This window comes from Perognathus longimembris, chromosome 9 (assembly GCF_023159225.1).
Source record: "Perognathus longimembris pacificus isolate PPM17 chromosome 9, ASM2315922v1, whole genome shotgun sequence".
Taxonomy (NCBI): Eukaryota; Metazoa; Chordata; class Mammalia; order Rodentia; family Heteromyidae; genus Perognathus; species Perognathus longimembris.
This window is the reverse complement of record NC_063169.1, coordinates 54939660-54957220: the sequence shown is the minus strand read 5'-3', so window position 1 is coordinate 54957220 and position 17561 is coordinate 54939660. Positions and strand designations below refer to the sequence as shown.

Sequence of the window (17561 nt, the reverse complement as noted above, 5' to 3'; positions counted from 1 at the left end):
ACCCCATGTTGTGCTTGTGTGTTCACACTTTCTGATGGCCAGCTTCTTTCCTGGTGAAGAAGCTTTAGGTCAGATCCTATACCTATTCACATGAGTCTCCGAGGTCCTGTTGAAACCATAAATGGGGTGATAGGAATTAAGGGTTCCAGCAACATCTCCGGGTACCTTCAACATTGGACATCTCCACAATTAATTTTTTACTTAGACCTTAAGTTTTCATGAACTGAAACCTCATCCTAGCAATCTGGGATTACATAATAGCAAATACCTGTACAATAGAAAGTGGTCATGTTTGTGGGATAATACCTTCACACAGTGAAACAAGCTCATAGCTTTTATTTTAATGAACTAACATGATCAAAACAAAAAAAAACAACAACAATTTTAATAGAAATCTAGATGGAGAGTTTTGTGGCTCACTGTTAACTCTCCCATTGTTTTCATGCTTATTCTCATTCTCCTGTAATAACGTTCTCTCCTTGTGTTTTAATGGGGCCCTGCAGAAGCATCCACAGAGACAACTTAGCGAGACAACAACTTAGAGAGGATTCTAGTGCTAGACTGTTCAACTTTGAACCCTGACTCTACCGCTCATTCTCTGGGTGGCCTTGGGCAGGTGACTTTCTCTCTGCATCTACTTTCTTATCCCACAAACAAGATGGTGAACTTAATAGAACCTTCTTTGTAGTCTTGAGAACGAAATGAATTTATACATGTGATGCCACTGTTGTGGTTAATGTGGGTGATGCAATGCTATCCATTTTAAAATTTACCTCTTACACTAACCTGTAGATTTATTTCTTACTTGCTACTTTCAGCTGAAGTTTTAATTTGCTTGTTTACTATTGGAGGATATACTCTAGAAATCCAGTCATTATTTCTGAACTTGCCTACTGGTCTCAGTCCTGCTCAGCTTACCCTACTGTAGTGATGAGGCATCTGGAACAGCTTCTCAAGGGAGCATTTCAGCTTGCAGAGCTTACTGTCATTGAGTCTGTCAGGTCATTTTTTATTTTTTAGCCCAACACCCCTGCTAAATGCCTTCTATTAGGAAGCCAAAGTGTTCATTAGGAACAAAGGCAGGACTGCAAGTGCATGCAGGGAATTTGCGAAGCTGGTCTTTGGTTTCTTCCCTGGTGGCTGCCTGAGCCCTGTAGGCCCCTTCTCAGGAGCTTAATGGTACAGGCATACTTTCTTCTCCTCAAAGCCTGGCTGTGCCCCTTCCTTCCTTCCTTCTTTCCTTCTTTCCTTCTTTCCTTCTTTCCTTCTTTCCTTCTTTCCTTCCTTCCTTCCTTCCTTCCTTCCTTCCTTCCTCCCTTCCTCTCTTCCTTCCTCCCTTCCTCTCTTCCTCCCTCCTCCCTTCCTCCCTTCCTCCCTTCCTCCCTACCTCCCTTCCTTCCTGTCTCTTAAGGTGACAGCTAACAACACATTTAAGAAATTAATCTACTCATATGGTCGGTAATTGGTGGGGTAGTTTTGTAAGTACTCAAATAACATAATTGAACTGGTCTTTTTAGGAAATGTACCTTAACCTAAAAGGTTTCACTTTGAAGAGAGGCAATTAGGCCTCAAGGTTGATGCCTTCATGTAAGCTATCTTAGTGGTTTTACTCCAACCAAAAGAAGTAGATTCTGGTTGCCTTTGTGCAGAGTGTAAGGATATTTTGGCTCAGATAAAGATGTATAATATAATATACACAATTAATGAATTAATATGAAGCCTTGAACCTGAGAGTTGAGATCTTCATATCACTTTTATTGTTGAACCAACCAGCAGAGCCGACAGTTCAGTTGTTTCTTTGATATTCCACCTAGGGAAGCCATATCTTCTATAATTTTAGTGTTGTAACATCAACGATTGAGTCCTTGGAACCACTGTTATTCCTCTTCTGTGTGAGACACAGAACCCCCACTAATATTGAAGGAAGGAACAAAAGCTTCCCTCATGTGATCTGTGTTGCCAGACATGAGACAGTCTGTGTCACTGCAGTCAGCATGTCACCTGGGTGACAAGTAGAGGGTCGCTGAGGAAACTGTGTGTAAGTTAGAGGCAGTCAGACAACAACTGTAGTGTTACAGATAGCTAGTTGGAGGATAGGTAGACAGAATGAGAAAAGTAACATTTGAAAAGGTTTCTATCACCCCAAAGCACTGAAATGAATATTTACTCTAGCCTTTCAAGCTTTCTGGATGCCTTTGCCATTTCTCCCAATATTTAAACTCAAAAGGACTTCGGTTTGGAAGTCTGTACTCCGTAGAAATTATCAAAAATAGATATTTGATATCCTTCATTGCCCTCAAAATTTCTCTAGATATAAAACATCAGGAAGTATGGCTGAACCATACAAACTAGATGGAGAAAGATGGACCCTGCCCACTAGATACTACTCAACATGGACCCTACCTATGGCCCAAGTTGCCAGGAGTTTGCATGTTTAAAAAGCTCAACTATACAGACTTCTGCTCCTATGAATTAGGAAGATACAGTATGCTTAATTGTGTACAGTTTTTTTTTCATTCAAAATCTGTCATATAATGGACCGTGGAGGCAAGTCAGCATTATAGCTTTTTAAAAATAAAGGTCTAGCCAAACATTGGTGGCTCACAGATCATGATTTGAAGCTAGCCAGGGCAGAAAAAGCCAGAAGTGGCACTGTGGTTCAAGTGGTAGAGTGCTAGCCTTGAGCACAAATAGGCTCAGGGACAGCACCCAGCCCTGAATTCAAGCCCCAGGATTAGCAATAAATAAGTAAATAAATAAATGTCTAATATTTACTCCCAAATCATATCTGATGACCGTAATTTTGTTCTCAATGTATTGGATAAAGTTCCAAATTTTTGTCTTTATTCTTATCTTAAAGCTACACAAGCCAGGTGACGGTAGCTCATGCCTGTAATCTCAGTTACTCAGGAAGCTGAGATCTGAGGACTGTGGTTCAGAAGCAGTCTGGGTAGGAAAGTCTGTAAAACTCTAATCTCTAATCCCACCCCCCCCCACACACACACATACACACAATATACCTAAAGCACAAAGAAGAGCTATGACTCAAGTGGTAGAGCACTTCAAATGAAAAAAAGCTAAGGGACAGCACCCAGTCCCTGAATGCAAGCCCCAATATCCACATAAAAAATTCCCCCCCAAATCCAATAGAAGTCTCACCAATATTTCAGTAGCACCTGAGTGGTTTGTTTACATTTTTTAGAGTCTCATTTTTTGTTTGCTCTGTGTAGCCAATATAGCATTCACCTGTGTCCAGTAAGATTATGACACTTTTTTGTAATACTGCAAACATATTGAAAAGTTCATTTTAGAAACAGGATTTTGGTAGTCCCTTTGGTACAATGTGTAAGCTAGTTGCCCCTCATCTGTTTTTGAAATGAAGTTGTATTCAGTTGCAGATTATAGAGAAATCCTTTCTGTTTTCAGAAACCAGGAATGATTTTATCCTCAAAACGATTACCCCAAGGTATCAGGCTTTTATTTATGATGCTTAACAGTTTAGCAATGGCAGTTTAAAACCATCCTGTGGGAGAAGAACCGCAATTTTGTGTTATCTATGTGTATGGTGCTTGGGGTCACACTTAGCGCCTCACACATGCCAGGCAAAAGCCCTTACCACTGAGTTACACTCCTAGTCCACCATGACAACTTTAAAGAAAAGATATTAAGTCCATCATTGCATAGAATGAGATATTTCTTGAAGGTTTGATACTGAGCAAATAAAACCAGATACACCAACATCAGCCAGCCTCCCTTCTAGAAATTCATACTTTCTCATTTTTTGCCCGTGTGTGTGTGTGTGTGTGTGTGTGTGTGTGTGTGTGTGTGTGTGTGTATAAAATTTCTGGTCTTATCCTTTCACATCACATGCTCCCTCTCTTTCTGAGAGCTGTGTGTGTGTGTCTGTGTGTGTGTCTGTGTCTGTGTCTGTGTCTGTGTCTGTGTCTGTGTGTACGTTCAGTGAGAACATGGTAGAGGAAATAGATCATCTTCACTACTAAAGACCTAAGTATATAAAAATGATCACAGTGAAGGAAAGGTCTTTATGCTCAGGAGCCTTCTTCCCAGGGTGCTGTTTTTGAAACTGATGCAAGACCAATGCTGTCATTTTAGTAATACCCTTCACTAACTTTGAGAAAGGGGTTGAATGTATCCAGTCGGGGCTATGTGCCGTAGGTGGTTTATCTTCTGGGGCAGAGGGAATTCTTAGGCTTCCCACCATTACCAGTATTTTTGTACAGGTGTCCAACAATGCAGACAGATGCCCAGGCACTATGGCTCAGCAAAGCCTGAGCTAGACACCCCTTTCTTCAATGTTTAGCTCCATTGCATGTCTGATGATTTACATTTTGTTGCATTGGCATTTAAATGAGGATGACAGAATTAAAAAAAAATTCAGATTACAGAGAAATGAATCTGAACAGCCTACCCTGGTGTTTCATCTTTAGAATCAGAAGGATTATTTTGTTGGTAAATAATTGTGTTAGGCTACTATCCTCATACCAATTTCTGACTGAATGAAAAAAAGAAACAGAGAACCATGGTTTTGACACTATTGTAAAAATCTATCCTAAGGACTAGTTTTACTTTCACAGTACACTATGAGTGAGTGCTTGGCTTCCTTTTTTTTTTTTTAAGCTCTACTCTTTTCTGGCTAGCTGCCTTGAGATATATTTATCTATACTTAGAGTTTTTATCATCCACTTGCCTCTCTTTTTACCCTTCCTTGTGTTTCTTTTCTTTCTGTTAACGTACTCCTCTGTGTTTGGTTTTAAAACGCCACGGAACGAATAACCCTAATTTAGGAGTGTTTCCTGGATCAGTTCCTGCTGCCCACCCCCACCCCCACCCCACCAGAACACAACAGATTGCTGTTGAATTTTGAATGTCACCAACAGACAGATGATAAGCACTTACGATGGATAATGAAATGTTTGGAACACAGATGGGTCTGTAAATCAATTTTCCTTCTCTTAGGAATTCCTTTTGATTTAAGGAATCAATGCAGTCGACACCATTTTATGTCGATAGCATTTACATGGTATTTCTGTGGCCCTATTGTTCACTCATTTTTGAAGGAAGATGGTAGTGACCATCTTGATAGATGCTCTGCGCCATCACCTGGTGGGGAGAAAAGTTATTTTGGACTTCGCTGACTACTGGTTATTTGTGAAGTACACCTCCACAGTGGCCTCCATCTTAAAGTGAGTACCTGAGAATTCCATAGCAACCCTCATGCTGTGGGAGGCCCCGAGGTACGCATTTAGAAGAGGAGTACATACAATTGACAATAAGGGTTTTTATATTTGGAAGTGTCAGCTAGGTACAGGAGACGTGAAACTAAATCAGATTGGAAGTTTGTTGTTTTCTTTTTAAGAATCAGAACTGTGACAGAGGGGCTGAAGGGTGTTGGCGATTACCTGTGCTTTTGTAATTTCGGGTAACAGGCCTCTTTCTGCTTTATCTCCAGCATCCGGCACTAGCCAAGAGGATGTTGGGGGTCACTCACTCTATACCCCAGACCACTACTCCACATTAGGAAGGCTAGATAGCTATCGGTCCTCCGGGCAGCGCTTGGAAACCAAGGACACGAGCTGTCAGACCGAGGAAGTGAGAGTCGTCCCACCTTCCATGAGAAGAATCCGGGCACACAAGGGGCTGGGCATCTCCGCCCACATGAGCCACTTCTCGGGCTCCTCTGGCAACATGTCTGTGCTGAGCGACTCGGCAGGTATCGTGTGCCCTTCTCGCCTCCACAGTGATGCTGGCTTCCATAGTCTTCCTCGCTCTGGAGTCAGGGCGAGCACCCATTCCCTGGAGGCGAGGCTGGGTGCTGCAGGTCCTGAGGAAGACATGCACGGTCTTTTTCTCTACCAGAGGGGAAACTCCCTAGGAGATGAAAACTTTGGACATTTAGGAGATGGCTTGAGGACCGGCCCACTTACGAGGCCCAAATCCCAGGACCTGAGGCACTTGGAGATGGACGCTGTAACAAGCCCAGCCTGTGTGGTTTCCCCTCATGCTACCTACTCCACCAGCATTATCCCCAATGCCACCCTCTCGTCCTCCTCAGAGGTTATCATTATTCACCCCGCTCAGAGCGCAGGGCAGCTGGATAGTAGAACCACCCTCTCCTCCTCATACTCCAAGATAAAACCCAGAGATCACCTCATGTCCAGGCGTGTTGTGAAAGATGACTACCAGCCATCCAGTCATCGCTGGCATGAGAGTCGCTCTACCCCCTCACAGGCCTCCGACTCCCCTTCCCACAGTGCCGCGCTGCTGTCCCTCTGCGATTCGGAGGTCTCTCTACATGCCCCAGCAAACCAGGAGAACGGGTCCCAAGCCATGCCCTATACCTGTAGAAACCACCTGAGCTTCCCAGCACACCCCCACGATGTGGATGGCAAGAGCGAATCTAGTTACTCAGGGGACCGCGGGCATGACGGCTCTGAGCCCTGGGAGTACCCAGCCTCCAGTAACGGGCGGACCTCCCCCCTGAAGACGCACCCGGCCACTCCGGGCTACTCCACGCCCACAAGTAACATGAGCAGCTGCAGCCTGGACCAGGCGTCCATCAAGGAGGAGGCTGGCTCCCCGTATGCGGAGGATCACAATGGCTACTGCGGGGCTCTGCCCAGTGACCCTGGACGCAGGTCCGGGCGCCTGTGCAACAGCCACGAGGGCTTCGCCAACCCCAGGCACAGCGTGGTCAATGTTTTTGATGGAAGAGCTCAGAAAAGCCAAGCGGACCGGTCTCATGATCTGGATAAATCCCTTTCCAGAAACATCTCTTTGAAGAAAGCAAAGAAGCCCCCCCTGCCACCCTCCCGAACGGACTCCCTCCGCAGGACTCCCAAGAAGAGTGAGCAGTCCAATGGGCAGGTGCTCAACGAGAGCCTGATCGCCTCGCTCCAGCACTCGCTGCAGCTGAGCCTCCCAGGCCCTGGCGGCGGCTCGCCCTCGCACTCGCACAGCCCCTGCAGCGACTTCGAGGAGCCCTGGCTGCCTCGCTCCCGGAGCCAGAGCACCGTCAGCGCCAGCAGCAGCATGACCTCGGCCACCACCCCCAACGTGTACTCCCTGTGTGGAGTCACGCCGTCCCAGAGCGACACCAGCAGCATCAAGTCAGAGTACACCGACCCCTGGGGTTACTATATCGACTACACCAGCATGCAGGAAGACGTGGGGCACCCAGCAGGAGGATGCTCCAACAGTGGGGCCCCAACTGGAAATGGCCCCGCACGCCCCACCCCAGAGGGACCCAGGGCCACGATGCCCCAAATGCCTGGTGATGGCTCAGTCAAACCAAAGATCACATCCCCCGAGAAGTCACAGAGAGTCACGTCTCCATCCAGTGGGTACTCCAGCCAGTCCAATACCCCCACCGCACTCACCCCCGTGCCTGTGTTCCTGAAGTCAGTGTCACCAGCCAATGGGAAGGGCAAAGCCAAGCCGAAGGTACCGGAACGGAAGTCCTCTCTGGTCTCCTCGGTGTCCATGTCCTCCTCGTCCACTTCTCTCTCTTCCAATACGTCTACGGAAGGAAGTGGCACGGTGAAGAAGCTGGATGCCGTCATGGCCTCCCCCCCTGCACCTCCCCCCCTTCCTCCTCTGCCATCCCCTTACCCTGCCCACAAGTCTCCTGCCCTCCCCCCTCCTCCTCCTCCAGCAGACTGCTTCGAGGGCTCTCCTCTGCCTCATTCTCCCATGTTCCCCCCTCCGCCCCCAGAAGCCCTGGCTCCCTTCTGCTCCCCTACTTCCTCCCCTTCCCCCTCAGTTCAGAGCCCCCTTCCAGGCTCCTCAGCCCCCTTGCCAGCAGCACCACCGTTCTTGCCCTCCTCAGAGCCCCCACCTGCCCCACCTCTGGACCCCAAGTTCATGAAAGACACCAGGGCTTCTTACAAAGCCGGCAGCCAGCTTGAGTCCTCCCGGGAGGCCTCCAGGCCGCCAGCGAGCAAGGAGGAGCCAGGCAGGCCCCCCATGCCCCTGATCACCACCGAGGTGCTGCAGACAGTGCAGTTGAGGCCCGTGAGAAAGCACTCAGGCGCCGAGGCAGTGCTGCTGTCTGAACCAATTGCTCAGGAACAAGGAACCCCGACTGTTCCACAGTATCACTTAAAGCCATCTGCCTTCCTGAAATCCCGAAATAGCATAAATGAAATGGAGAGTGAAAGCCAGCCTGCCTCCCTGACAAACCTGCTTCCGACGCCTGCCAAGAGCCCGAGTCAGGATGACCGTGACAGTGCAGCCAAGCGTGGCGGCCCTCTGGGCGGCAGCTACGGGACTCCAGGCCCCGGGCCCGGCACCAGGGAGGCAGAGGCTCCACCAGACCCCAGAACTACCCCACTCCCAGACTCTTCACCCAGCAGAAAGCCACCTCCCATCTCCAAGAAGCCCAAACTGTTCCTGGTGGTGCCACCTCCGCAGAGAAATCTCACAGCGGAGCCTGCAGAGAACGGGAGAGAAGCCTTCCACGGGGCACCCAGCCCCGCCAGGGCAGGGGAGAGCTCAGTGCACAGCAAAGAGGCGAAAGAGAGCCCTGCCTTCCTGGCCGGCTCTCCTGCTACTGACCCTGGCAGCTCGGTTCGGGAGGGAGGAGCCGCCGGAGCTGTGTCCCCTGGCAGAGTGGAAGCCAATGCTCCCATGGTACAGCCCCATGCCTCGCCAGGCCCTACACAGGAGGAGCCCCCCGAGAGCAGCGAGGATGGCAGGGGTGATGCAGAGAGCTCTCTGTCTCAACAGGGCGAAGAAGGTGAGTCTAGCTTCGCTCCTCTGCACCTCTGATCATCTGGTGCTGAGCCAAATAGCGCTGCTGAACACAGCTCACACGTGGAGGCAGGTAGAGGAGAGGAGGGCTTCTTATAGGTTCCTATCAACTTTACACCTTAAGACCTTGTTTAAAAAATCCATATCTAAAGGAAGAGCTTACATACAGCATGATAAAAAAAAAATAGGGCAGTGGGGGTGGTCTACGGCAGTCTGGCTATAAAATAGCAGTGAGTAATCTCTCTTTTGAAGAGCTGCAAAGAAATGTGCTACCAAAATTTAAGAGCAATTCAGCACAAGTTGTGTAAGAGAGAAGGCAGGGCTCCAGCTGTGAGCCTCGTTACAGAGCCCACCCACCCCACCCACCCCGCGGCCCCCACATTGCCGGCCATGGCAGGGAGGCAGCCCCAGCCCATTTGGAAGCTTGGCAAAGAAGGGAAATTCTGGTCACTGCATCGTGTGTTCCTGCTTGCTTGCCTCCTGTAGCTGGGGTGCTGGAAACCAACTCAGCCAGGGCCTCCGCAGAAGCCTGTGACTGTAAGGAAGATGGGAGTGATGAGGTGATGACCCCCACTAGACCCAGGACCACCGAAGACCTGTTTGCAGCTATTCACAGGTACCCTTGCACTCCCTCCTCATGCTTCCATCTGTTTTATATAATCATTCCAGTTCCCCTATGTTATTTTCTTGAGGTCTCTTCCGTTACCCAGTCATGACTCATTAACTATTACTGATGATTACTATGAATCTTTTTATCCCTTTCTTTCCTCTCACGCCAGTTTCTGTGTTACGTTCTCCCTCTGATTTTTGTGATGATGTTGTGGACAGAAGCTCAGTGTGATACCTTCTGGTAGACCCCTCCCTTGCTGGCCAGGAACACAGTGTGTCAGTCAGATGACAGAGTGCTTATGAGAATTGGATTAGAGGAGCCAGGGCTCAGGGCCAGGATGCCAAATGCCAGGTTCTGTAGACTCAGGATGTGTGGACTGATTCTACAGAACTCCCTTCCTGTTTTTAGTTCTTCATTATAATAATGATTATTTGTATTGTACAGACATCTATAATTGTGTAGTGCAATTTCTTTGGCTCCTTGGTGTTTCAAAGAGAAGAGAATAATGCATCACTTTATGCAGGAGCCAAAGGTCTGGAGTTTGTTTGTTACTGTATACCACTAGTGCCATCTACTGGCAATAAAAATAGCTGGTTTAAGAAGAATTATAGGGTCAATTTCTCAAAAGAAAGTTAGTTTTATTTATGTGGACACCTTTAAGAATGTATATGATTTAGGGCTGGGAATATGGCCTAATGGTAGAGTGCTTGCCTCATATAGATGAAGCCCTAGGTTCCATTCCTCAGTACCACATATTATAGAAAAAGCCAGAAATGGCGCTGTGGCTCAAGTGGCAGAGGGCTAGCAACAAAGCCATGGACAGTGCTCAGGCCCTGGGGGCAAGCCCCAGGACTGGCAAAAAAAAAAAATAATAAAAGAGAATGTATATGATTTAGTATAAACTTTTGTTTGTTGCATCTGTTGTCTGGATGTAAGTGCTCCTACAGCAGTCACTGTACAAATCGATTAACATCGTACTTTTTGCTTCCTGCTAAACTTATCTTACTGCAGTGTTTTCAGGTAACTCTCATGAGTGCCTGCATGTTGCCAAGACCTTATTTTTCTCCAAGTTACAGTCTTTTTTCCCCCTCTGAAAAAAGCATCTTACACATTCATTTGATTCTCTTTATAAATAGCCTGTGTCAACCCTCTCCCCCAATTCCTGGAATTTAACTGAAAGGACTGTTGCATGAAATGGAAATTCCCTATGTGGAACTCCTTGTTCGACATCTGAGCATCTGAATTTTGAGAAATACAAGCTGGCAAGCTGAGATATCCATCAAGGCCCCGTTAATGGTGTTTTAGTAATTTCTTTGATCTCATTAGAAATAAAAACTTAGCCATTCTCAAAATGGGGAAAATGTAGTGCATCTTTTGAAAACAAATTTAGGGGCATTTCTAGAGCTTTATACAGATATTTCAACTTTAAGCATGCTAGATGCATAATAATAATTCAATAAATATTCTCTGAATAAAACCAATTGGAGATTAGCTGTCAGGAAATTCTTTCAAGATCCAGAATCTTTCATTTTACATGAAATACATTGAATTGCTAAGTGTGTAGACATACATCTATATATAATATATGATATATTGTACATATGATATATACACATATATTATGTATCTGTCATAGCAAGCCATAGAGACTTGTGGTCCCTAGTTGCTCTGTGTACTAAATACACTTGGTCTTAAGAAAATCCAATTGTTGTGGGGACAGATTACTGCATACTATTTCTAAGAATATGCCAGAGGTCTCTTTTATACTGCATTTTGGCAACTTTCAGAAGGCACTGAAACATTTGTGGTTTCTCCTACACAGAAGTTACAAGGGCCGAAGATGTGGAAACTATCCAATCTGTAATATATATTCTCTGTACTTAGTAGAGAAGTGAAGTCAGGTAGCCTGGAAATGGCTTGCAAAGATAGATCAAGGATGAATGCTAGCTTGTCTTGTAGCACAAATGCAATACTGTATTTGCAGTTACGATCAAAATCTTCACGAAGTCCATGATAGTTAGAAGTTTGTTTACATGTCTTTTAGCCTCTAAATTCATAATTTATAATAAAGACTATTTAAAACTGAGGCACAGATTTCAAGTTTTTTAATGCAAATTAATTCATTTCAGAATTAAAGCCAGATGGAAAGTGTAGAACACCAGTTGAGGTGTGAAGATTTTGTATTTATTGAAGTAATTTGTTTTTAAGCCAACATTAACTGTTTAAGTACTTTAATAGCCATCTTCTTTGGGAATACACAGAAAATTCATGTGTTTAAGTCAGTGCTGATATCATATGCATGTGATCCTGGCTATTCAGGAGGCTGAAATCTGTGGGTCTCCATTTGAATCCATCCCAGGCAGGAAAGTCTGTGAGATTCTTATCTCCAGTTAACCACCAAAAAGCTGAAAGTGAAGCTGTGGATCAAGTGGTAGGAACAATAGTCTTAAGTGAAAAAGTTTAGGGACAGCGCTCAGGCCCTGAATTTAAGCCCCAGTACCAGCACATGCATGTGCATGCACACACACACACACACACACACACACACACACACACATACACATAATAGTAATTGAATAAATAAATGTGAACCTCACTTTGAGGAGCACCTGCTCTTGAAAAGTAACAGTGCGGTTTTTTTTGTTGCTTTTTAAATAAAATCCTACCATGTATTTTAATTTCAATATACAATCAAAGGCTAATAACCAAGTATAGTTGTCAACCAGGCACAGTAGCTCATACCTGTAAGGCAAGCTATTTGAGGTGGAGATCAGCCTAGGAGGGAAAAAAAAAAAAATCAGCAAGTCCCATCTCAACATACCTAGCAAGGTATGTATGAAGATTGTCTTGAATTCCAGCTGAAGTAGGAAAATCCTGAGCGAGGCCTACCTCAGACAAAAATAAAAATGTGAGACCCTATATGAAAAAATGCCTTTTAAAGAGCTTGGAGATTTATGGGTGGGAATGAGAGGGAAAAAGTCAGAGAGAGCAAAGGAAAGAGGTGATAAGGCCCAAAAAGAAATGTACTCGTTACCTGACTTAGTTATCTATAACCCCTCTGAGTATCACCTTTGTAACAAATTTTCATTTAGTATCTGAAAGATGAAGATGAATGGAGCAGGTGGGGGTGTGGGAAGCCCCACCAGGCCCTTTATGTGTCTGCCTCCTGAACCTTCTTACCTTCTCTAAGGCCCCAAGTGCTTGGGCTCACAGTTCAGAGCCCTCTCCCACCCTCACAACTTGGAGAGGCGCTTGTTAGACAAGGGTCCCACATGTATGGTGACTGAAAATGCGCTGTGGAGCCAAGCTAAATGAGAAGTAACCTTTAGCTTGGTGTTATTAAATCTCAGATCCAAAAGGAAGGTGCTGGGCCGGAAAGACTCCGAGGACGATCACTCCCGAAACCATTCCCCATCACCGCCCGTGACGCCCACGGGCGCTGCGCCCAGCCTGGCCTCCCCGAAGCAAGTGGGGTCCATCCAGAGAAGCATGCGCAAGAGCAGCACCAGCAGCGACAACTTCAAGGCCCTGCTGCTGAAGAAGGGCAGCCGATCGGACACCAGCGCCCGCATGTCGGCCGCCGAGATGCTCAAGAGCACCGACCCTCGATTCCAGAGATCGCGATCGGAGCCGGCGCCCGACACCCCCGAGAGCCCGTCCAGCAAGACGCGGAGGGCGCAGGAGGAGTGGGCCAAGAACGAAGGACTGATGCCAAGGAGCCTGTCCTTCTCGGGCCCCAGGTACGGCCGCAGCCGCACGCCGCCCTCGGCGGCCAGCAGCAGGTACAGCATGCGGAACCGCATCCAGAGCAGCCCCATGACCGTCATCTCCGAGGGCGAAGGGGAAGCCGGGGAGCCCGCGGACCAAAGGGCTCGCCACGCGCTGGACGTGGCCAGGGGATGCGCCCTGGACGGACTGGCGCGGGAGCAGGTGGACGGGACCCCCGCCCAGAGCAGGGGTCCCTCGGGGCCATGCCAGGGTGCAGGCAGAGAGGAGAGCTAGGACCCGGAGGCGCCCGTCCCGGGCGAGGCAGGGATGACCGTGCACCCCCTCTGGGAAGCCAGGCCCCACCTGGCCTGCGCGAGGGACCCCACAGAGCACTGGTGCTGGGGACCCCAGTGCTGTGGGTCACTTAGCACCCACTTGCCACGTGGCGTAAAAGCAAGTAGAAGCTTACACTTCTGAAAGTGCTTCCTGGGGAAGATTATTATTATTTTTAATTAAAAAATGCTGCGTGTGTGTGAGTTTTGAACACTTTAACAACTACGCACACTAACAGTATGTACAGAAATAGGGGAGAAGACGTCAGGTAAGCTCGGTAGAGGATTGGAGTCTCCTGGACTAGGCGGTAGCTGCTTTGGGAGCACAGTTTATGGACGGGTAGGAGAAGGTAACGTGAGGTCGAGGCTGTACAGCGATGCGCAGAACGCTGAAGTGCGCACGCGCTGCTGAGGGAGGCGCAGACAAGCTGGGAAGGGCTGGGTGGCCAACTGGTTCAGGTACTTCTTTTTATTTTTTATTTTTCCTGGGGGAAAAAGGCTTTGCTTCTTTTTCAGTTAAAATAAAATGACAAGAGCCGAAGTTGTTAACGAGGCTGAAATGGGTGCCTGCTGCCACGCAGCCCGCAATGGCTTAGCCTGGTATTGGAAGTGTGGCTGGGCCAGAGGGAGGGACCTCCTCGTGTACAGCACGCTGGGGCTGAAGTGGGCATGCGCACAGGGCCGGAGCAGCGGGCAGGGGAGGAGGAAGTGCTACACTGCTGGGATTTGTTTCCTGCTTATTAAATAAAACTTTTTCACGATTAAATTTGAAAACTTGCACTACAGAACTGTGGGCAAAGGCTTTCCTTTTTATGAGAGGTGTTTGTTTTTTTTCCTTTCTCCTTAACCAGAGTTTAAACTTCCACATAGCAATTTCTTATCACTTGAAATGTCAACATTTGCTAATTTTTTTGACTATCCTTTTGGTTACACCAAAGAAAAAAATAGGGCATTCCACCACCTCCCCCCCCCGCCCCCCGCCTTGAACTGCCAACAGCATTATATCCTAATTTAGAAAGGTTTACCAAAATCCATGATGTATTATATCCGAAGAAAATGCTGGGTAGTTCTTGTTAGTCAAATAAACTGATAAAAATTGGTAGGGCCTGGCAATTAACTAGCCCTGGGAAGTGAATTTTTTAGATTAAAAATGTTTTTGCATCAATTGGTTTGTGTGTTTTTATATTTGTATATAAATAATTAAGTATAAATAACTACCTTCTAGTCTTCTCCAGTCAGAATTCCAACTTGGCAGACATGGGAAAAAGTATGTGACATATTTATGTTAACACACTCTTCTTTTGGGCCTCACTTTCCCTGCTAACTTTGGCATACTTGGAATAAACCAGTGTCGTCTTCATCAAAACAGCAATCTGGAGATCCTGGGTCTACATTGAGAGTAAGTGGATGTCAGTTGCCATTGGCAACGGAATGAAAATGTCATCTGACAGTCAGACCACATGGGTCAAATCATCACAGACATACAAAATAAACCCCCTCTACACGTCTTTGAAAAGAGTTGAGCTTTCTTTCCTTCTCTGCAGCAAACAAAGCTCCTCTTTCCACACAACCAGGAAGAGTATATGAGTTCAAGGGCTTTTGCTTCTTTGGGACACTAGTCTCCTACATTGGGGCACAAGGGATCATTTTGGTAAACATTGGGAAAGTAATGTTGACTTTTGACTATGCAGTCTTCCCGTTCCTTCCAACAAATGATTAGAATGTATGTGGCTGTCAGAAGTCTCGAACTTAATATATAAATCATTTGTTTGAAGGTATGATAAGCAACATCAAAATTAAATATAAAATGATTAAACATCCCCATTTTAAAAGATATTTATTAGATTTTTAATTTACTTTGAATAAAATGATTGTAAAGTCAGTCTTTGAAACATTTCTTTTGGTTTGTCTATGTGTTTTGTTGGTTTTGGGGTTTTTTTTTTGGGTGAGATAAGTTTTCTTCTACCAAATTACTGAGTGCTTTTCTGGATACAAACAGAACAGCAGTGAAGACCAGAAGGTGCCGGTGGGAGGTGGAGACCACAAGAGACGAGACAGAACATCACAGACACTGGGGGTTGCCTCTAAAAAGACATTTGAAAAAACAACTCTAATGTTGCAAGGGCTTTTGAATGACATGGGAATAATGGATGGCTAGTATCAGATGACAGAATGTGTGGAGGGCTATGAGAGCTTCTCCCCGGTGTGGATGATACACACTGATTTTTTTTTTTTTTTTTGCCAGTCCTGGGCCTTGGCTCAGGGCCTGAGCACTGTCCCTGGCTTCTTTTTGCTCAAGGCTAGCACTCCCACTTGAGCCACAGCGCCACTTCTGGCCATTTTCTATATATGTGGTGCTGGGGAATCGAACCCAGGGCTTCATGTATACAAGGTGAGCGCTCTTGACACTAGGCCATATTCCCAGCCTGGATGATACACATTGAAAGAAGAATGCATGTCTGGGGATATGGCCTAGTGGCAAGAGTGCCTGCCTCATATACGTGAGGCCCTGGATTCGATTCCCCAGCGCCACATATACAGAAAATGGCCAGAAGTGGCGCTGTGGCTCAAATGGCAGAGTGCTAGCCTTGAGCAAAAAGCCAGGGACAGTGCTCAGGCCCTGAGTCCAAGCCCCAGGACTGGCCAAAAAAAGAAAGAAAGAAAGAAAGAAGAATGCAGGCATCCCTCAAGGATGCTGTACCCCAGCTATAGTGCTGCCCCCAAGGGGGGGGGCTGCTTCTGTTACTGGGCTGCCTCAAAGCTCTGCGCGGGTAGACTGGATGGCCCTTCTGAGGGCAGATAGGCATAGAAGCCCTCAGGCTGAGTTATTTCCAGCTCGATTTATCTAAGAGTTGGAGAGAATCAATTGAGCATTTGGTCTGTCGGTTGGAGTCCGAATTTGGTTTGTTGAATCTTGATTGGAATTCATCACTTTTCATGGGGATGAGATAGCCAGTTGGCCTTCCATATTCCTAAAGTCCTAGAGCCGTGGGCTCAACGCACTACACACCAAAAATATCGGAGAAGGGGACTGAGGATGTAGCTCAGTGTTAGAGCACTTGCTCAGTGTATGAGGCCCTACACTTAATCCCTGACACTACAAAGGATTTTAAATAATGTGAAAAAATGCATATGCACTGAATGTGTAGACTTTTTTCTTGCCATTATTCCCTAAGCAACATGCATACAAGGTATTCATATTGCATTCCATTAAGTTAGATATTCTAGTCTATAGATGATTTAAGATTACATGCAAATAGTAGGCCACGTTATGGCTGTATCCATTTGAGAACTGCAATGACCAGGAAAGAAAGGGAAGCCTTGCTGTCTCAGTACCTTACTCCCTACCAGCTGGTGCCGCCTGTTCCGTGTGTGGTGTTCTGGGAGCACAGGTGAAGCCTTTAATACATTCCATTGGTTCTCATGTGTTTGCAGCCTAGATGTGAATAATAACATACTGAAGGTTCTATCATGAAATAGTACAACAGGATGTTTTGGCAAATATTAGGATATTCAGCAGAAATGAGGGTCTTTCAAGAAAACATTGTCTTGATTCTTAGAGTTTTTCCTTAACTGAGTTCTGTGGGAGCATTGTTTTAATGAACCCTCCTAACCTACCTTCCACACAGGCTATCCTTTATTATGGAACAAAGACCAGAGTTGACCATGGGAACAAGTTCTGTAAAACGAGTTATCATTACAGGACTTCTACTTGGCTACTACAGATAAGGACTTATTTGAAAGTTCCAGAAACTCTTGCTCTTCCAGTTAATTTTCAGCTGTTAATTGATGTCTGCTCTTAACTACCTAGCAGAGGATAACAACCCAACTCAAAACTCCCCTTGTATTTATTACCCACCCCATCTCCCATGCTGAAGACAGCGGAACCATCCGCCCACCAGCCCATTCCCTTGCACCACGATGCCACTTCATCTAGAGTTTTAGTAACTGCACAGCCTCCTTGTGCCGGAGGCTCTTTATGCACCTCTCCACCGGGGCTGGGAGCCTCAACCAGCCAGGCAGTCTCAGAATGCTGTCTTTCCACCTGTGCTCTTGAGCCACTGGTACTGAGTCCACTGAGCTGGGATGACAAAGTACAAAGCTGTGTAGAGAAGTTATGCCTTTGTGTACACTAGGAAAGC

At 46.4% G+C, this 17561-nt stretch overlaps 1 protein-coding gene and 1 long non-coding RNA gene across 10 annotated transcripts in view; one reads left to right on the top strand and one right to left on the bottom strand.

Annotated features, from left to right (window-relative positions):
• LOC125357340 overlaps positions 1-8254 on the bottom strand; it is a 32768-nt gene extending 24514 nt beyond the window's left edge. The window contains exons 1-2 of one of the 2 annotated variants that reach the window (XR_007212128.1): positions 8200-8254; positions 7398-7537 (exon numbers count right to left, since the gene is read on the bottom strand). This is a non-coding gene — a long non-coding RNA (uncharacterized LOC125357340). Of the gene's footprint in view, positions 1-7397; positions 7538-7905; positions 7971-8199 lie in introns of those variants that run through there. The other variant, XR_007212129.1, reaches the window with a different exon arrangement.
• Nhsl1 (NHS like 1) overlaps positions 1-14584 on the top strand; it is a 201651-nt gene extending 187067 nt beyond the window's left edge. For 6 of the 8 annotated variants that reach the window (XM_048354178.1, XM_048354175.1, XM_048354179.1 and 3 more), the window contains 3 exons: positions 5471-8755; positions 9256-9385; positions 12730-14584. In XM_048354178.1, coding sequence (XP_048210135.1) covers positions 5471-8755; positions 9256-9385; positions 12730-13381 — 4067 coding nt within the window. In that variant the 3' untranslated portion in view covers positions 13382-14584. The remainder of the gene's footprint in view (positions 1-5470; positions 8756-9255; positions 9386-12729) is intronic. The other 2 variants (XR_007212127.1, XM_048354176.1) reach the window with 2 other exon arrangements.
• The last annotated feature ends 2977 nt before the right edge of the window (positions 14585-17561 follow it).